The 5,117-nt window shown below is 46.6% G+C and overlaps 1 protein-coding gene across 1 annotated transcript; it reads left to right on the top strand.

Moving 5' to 3' along the window:
- Window positions 1-1,333: 1,333 nt before the first annotated feature.
- Window positions 1,334-4,743, top strand: LOC123094534 (probable protein phosphatase 2C 74). Its single transcript, XM_044516518.1, has 4 exons — window positions 1,334-1,977; window positions 3,001-3,207; window positions 3,696-3,866; window positions 3,982-4,743. Exons 1-4 carry the CDS (start codon window positions 1,435-1,437, stop codon window positions 4,318-4,320), a joined length of 1,260 nt encoding a protein of 419 aa, XP_044372453.1. The 5' UTR covers window positions 1,334-1,434; the 3' UTR covers window positions 4,321-4,743.
- Window positions 4,744-5,117: the final 374 nt, after the last annotated feature.

Here is a 5,117-nt window from a genome sequence, read left to right as displayed (position 1 = left end):
ATATAAATTGATTTTAGCGTGTTTGTTCACTTATTTTTAATCCGTAGGTAATTTACATTGAAATATCCAGAATATCTTATTATATTTATGAACGAAGGGAGTACGCTCTTGTATACAGGAACGAATACATACTAAAAATATGCGCATAACACTAGGTGTTGTGTTACAGCGTAGATCCCTACTACTAATTTGGATCAGACCGGACAAAAAAAGTCATCCAGCGTTGTTCACTACTTCTACCCTAACGTATCTGGATAGCCATGCAAACAGACATCGTCCACATATGTCTGCAAGAGCAAAATTAAAGAACGCACAAAAACTAAAGCAACATGGTCAGTATGTTTCCGGCCGTCGTTGACGTTCGCGAAAACACGGACGTTGTCCGCCTGCATCCCTATGTCGGGACGTCCGAATTTCCTCACGTCGACCCTAAATTGACGAAGCAGGGGAGTCTAGACATGTCCACGACACCGCCAACTTAGTATAGGACCACTCCGACCACACCACAAACCAACTTTTTTCTCTCTTCCCGTTCTTTCTCCTATCTTCATTGCACAAACGGCAGAACAATTGAGGGATATTGTAACTGTGGGTTTCCACGGACGTCTGGACGCATCCATGGACAAATAAGGAAGTCCATGCGATGCTTTGCGTTGGAGATGCCCTAACAACTATTTTTGTTCATTTCAATGTTAGAAGAGTGAGTCTGTACCGAAATAACTAATTGCTTCATTGCACACATATAGAAAAACATTTTTTTTAAAAGAGGTTCAAGGGGATTAAGAAAAACAAAGTTTTTTTAAAGAGGTTCGAGTGGATTAATTTTTTCTTAAATACTACTACAAAGGAGACATGTTGAAAAGTTCCAATAGGACCGAATCTTACCAACCAAGCAACCTAGATATAAAAACATTATTATTCCTAAAAAATCCAGTCTCTAAAATTTCTGTGTAGTCTTCTGAATCAAAAGGCCCGCTATAATCAAAGCTATAAAGAATTATCACTTTTCCCCTAAAAAACAGAAGTATCACTTCAAGTTTAGAACGTAGAAGTACGTAAATCTAGGTAAGCTCTAGGCTTATAAGATCATCCTAGCTCGTAAATTAAGCGAGCAATTGCCAGAGCTGTCAAATCTCTGGGGGCTCGATCGGCTCCTCACTAGTCAACAACTGGATGCGCCATTGGGATCACGTAAAACCAGGCCGGAATTGTATTAAACCGCATGTGGCAGGCCAGCCTAGCCAAGGTGATTTGGTCACTCCATTGACCGGTCAGCATCAAGGACCCCTTCTCTTTGCCCCTCTCCCTCCCATGTATATATAAAAACCTAACTCCGGCCAGCTAGTGGCAGCCTCTCATCTCCTCCCAGATTTAGCCATTGCTAGCTGGTCCAACTGCCTCTGCCGCCTCCATCCACCCCCCACCCCGCCGGCGATGCTATTGTACACCGTCCAGTTCCTCTGCTCCGTGGTCGCTGCTTTCGCCCGCCTCGTCCGCGTCCTCCGCAAGGCCATGGCATCCGTCCTCTGCTCCCCGCCGGTCTCCCTGCCCGCCACCACCTCCCCTGCGTCGTCCGCGCCGCTCTCCATGTGGAGGAAGGCGCACCCGGCTCTCGGCATCACCGTAGGGGATGCGCTGCGTGAGCGTGACCAGAGGGAGGCCAGGGAGCAGCTGCTGATTGCGCCGGCGGTGGACGCTTTTGCGGCGTGCAACGGCAGTGGTGTCGGCGCGCAGCAGGTCGAGTCCGCGAAGAAGGCGGCGCGGGGTGCGAGGAAGAGGCCGTCGATGCTGGTCATACCCGTCGCTCCTGAGGCCGTCGAGGTGGCGGCTGGCTGGGGGGCGGTTGTGGCCGAGAAGGAGGCCGAGGTGGAGGTGGAGGGGGAAGGGTTTTGGTTGGCGAGCAGGAGAGGGGCGAGACATGCAATGGAGGATGCATATGGCGTGATCGCTCAGAAAGTTGGAGGAGATTCCCAGCTGGTAAACTTCTTTTCTCATTGATCGATATCTTCTCTTCAGACTTCGGGTGGATCATCATCATGCCTGCATTTTTCCTTGCATCATAGTAAAGGCGGTGCACTTTAACTTGAGTTCAGTTTTGGAAGGACAAAATCGCTTCTGGAAGTTTATGAAAATCCAACAAAATCATACTGTAGATGCTAGCTATGGCCTCAATTATATGGATGTACTAAATTTTTGTTTTAAGAAAATATGACCATTTATGACAAGTGTACAAAGGTAAACAGTTTTTCTATTTCTCGGGGGAGAGAAATAACTATTTTGTAAGTCACCTATGAGAACCATCATACTTTAGGACACTTACATGTAAAACAAATATTAGATAACCTTGCTCTGATGTATTTCTAAGAATGAGCCATGGGTCACCCCAAAGTTAAGAGATCATCATTTACAACTAGCGAAAAGAGTAGCCCATTTGATGTTTCATTTTCATAGATCAATGGTTAGTAGCAACATATATACTATATGCATGATTGTTTTTCCAGAATTTTAAAATCAAATACACAATTTTTCCTTCGTAAAAATCGTCTAAAGGGGTAAAGGTTCCCCAAAATATGAACTTTTTTCATCATAAATTAGTCTATCATTTTTACTGCTAAGTACAAACTCCCTCCATTTTTGTATACATACCCACTTCATTTTTTGTGATATAATTTTGGTTAACAAAAGATGGGTTATATGTCATAAAAAATATAGCATTGAAAAGTTATATGAACTGTGCATTCAGTGACATACTTTTTATGTCATATAACTTACATTTTGTTGGTAAAACTAATGACCTTGTATATAAAAATTTGAGGGAGTTGCACATTTGTGCAAACAGTGTAGGGAGACGTTGACTTTTGTGCTGAACGTGGCACTAGTTATGATTTGGAATAAGCACCCTTATCTTGTTGAACTGACTCAGTCAGAGTACACATGACATAGGCAATAAAGATGTACGCCGCCCAACAAGGGAATAACAAAATGCTTTCGTCGTTGCAGGCATTCTACGGTGTGTACGACGGACACGGCGGCCGCGCAGCGGTGGACTTCGTCTCCGACCACCTCGGCAAGAGCGTGGTCGCTGCTGTGCTGGCCACGACGACGGAGGAGGCGCAGGAGGCAGAGCCGTCGTCGTGGTCGACGGATGCTGTCTCGGCGGCCATCAGAGCCGCCTACTTGGCCACCGACAGCGAGCTCGTGAAGCAGGTGTGTACTTTTGTTTTTACCAGGTCCATCTCTCTTGTCCGAGTTGAACGCGTCAACGCATGCAGACTCCTCCTGCTGTGCGATGCGTGTAGCATGCCGACAATGGCGGTGTCCACTACTACTCCGTTAGGGTTTGTTCGTTGCTATGATTGCGACAGAGAAAGATGCTGGCTTAGATTGTATACTACAAGTGCTCCCTTCGCCGTGTCCCAGGTGCCCAGGTGTCGCCTCTGGTGACTGGCGATTGCTACGTTCGACAGCTATGTTAATGTTAGCATGCGCCCACGCGCACCATTGTTTTCAATTCAGAGTTCAAATCCGTTTGATGCTGAAAGTATGAATCAAACTGTCTGAATTTGGAGTTAAAATGGAAAACCTGTAACTAGGAACAACTGAGAGGACAAAAACGTAGTATCTTCTTTTTCTAGTAGAAATGTTAATGACACGTTGCAGGAATTTAACTCTTTGTTTGTCCATCGTGAACGCAGGGCCTGAGAGGTGGCTCATGTGCCGCAACGGCGCTGGTCAAGGACGGCGACATCTACGTGGCGAACCTCGGCGACTGCCGTGCCGTCATGTGCCGCGACGGCGTGGCGACTGCCGTGACCTCCGACCACACCGCCGCGAGGGAGGACGAGAGGTCCCGCATCGAGAACTCGGTACGCACATGCGCACATATATATTCAGTAAACCTGTCATGCATGCACACAAGACGCAACGTCACACCGATCGTCGAGAAGAAAGGCAGCTGACTGACAGCCAAAATTCGTGCAGGGTGGCTACGTGAGCTGCGGCAGCAACGGCATGTGGAGGGTGCAGGACTGCCTGGCCGTGTCGCGGGCGTTCGGCGACGCCGACCTCAAGCGGTGGGTGATCTCTGAGCCGGAGATCAGGAGGCTTCCCCTCACCGCCGGCTGCGAGTTCCTCGTCCTCGCCTCCGACGGCCTCTGGAACAAGGTGTCCAACCAGGAGGCGGTGGACGCCGTCTCGAGGAGCAGCGCCGGTCGTGACTCCACAGGGTGCTGCAAGGAGCTCGTGGACATGGCGCGGTGTAGAGGGAGCAGGGATGACATCATCGTCATGGTTGTCGACCTCAAGAGGTTCACGATATAGCACGACGAATGAACCAGACGGAGAGGATGCATACTCGCAACATTTTTGGGAACAAGGGCAGAGCTCTGCAAATCGTTGAGGAAGAACGTGAGCACCCGTGCGGATAATTAGCATTTTTTTGGAACTGAATCCTGGTGAGCGAGGACAATAATCCTGCTGACCGGCCTCGGATCTTTGGGGCAGAGTATGCAGAGAAGGGTGTCACGGAGAAGGTTGGACTAACAAATCAAAGCTGATGAGGGAGAGATGAAGACGGGGATGGTGAACTGTAGAGAGCTCCTAAATTTATCACCTGTACATATGCATATGTTTGTTTTTTCGTTTAGGAGCAAATTTATATCTCCAATGTCTTTTTGTCCCTGTATATGTATGTATATCACCTGCATGCTTGTGCTAAAACGAAATCGATGGTGTGGACACACTGCAACTGCAGAAGATTTCGAGTAACTTTTTTTCTTTGAGTTGGGAAGATCTGGAGTAACTAACCGCCAGCATACTCCGTCCAACTGGACACTATTTGTGAGGCATTCAGAATCTTCTATCTTTATATAATTAAAATAGAAGTCAAACAAGCCATCACATTCATCCACATATATTAAATTATATCACACCATTAATTTTGAAGATTAATGGCCAAGATTTAAAGATGTAACGTCACATACAAATATATGTGTATATGCCTTTTTTGGAACATAGAAACTTGTCATGTACATGTTTTTTCATTATGAAAACACAATGTTGTCACATACATGTTTTTTTATGAAAATGTACATACATGTATTTTTTTAAACGAAGCC

Source organism: Triticum aestivum, chromosome 4B (assembly GCF_018294505.1).
Source record: "Triticum aestivum cultivar Chinese Spring chromosome 4B, IWGSC CS RefSeq v2.1, whole genome shotgun sequence".
In the NCBI taxonomy this organism is placed as follows: Eukaryota; Viridiplantae; Streptophyta; class Magnoliopsida; order Poales; family Poaceae; genus Triticum; species Triticum aestivum.
This window is presented reverse-complemented; position numbering and strand designations above follow the sequence as displayed.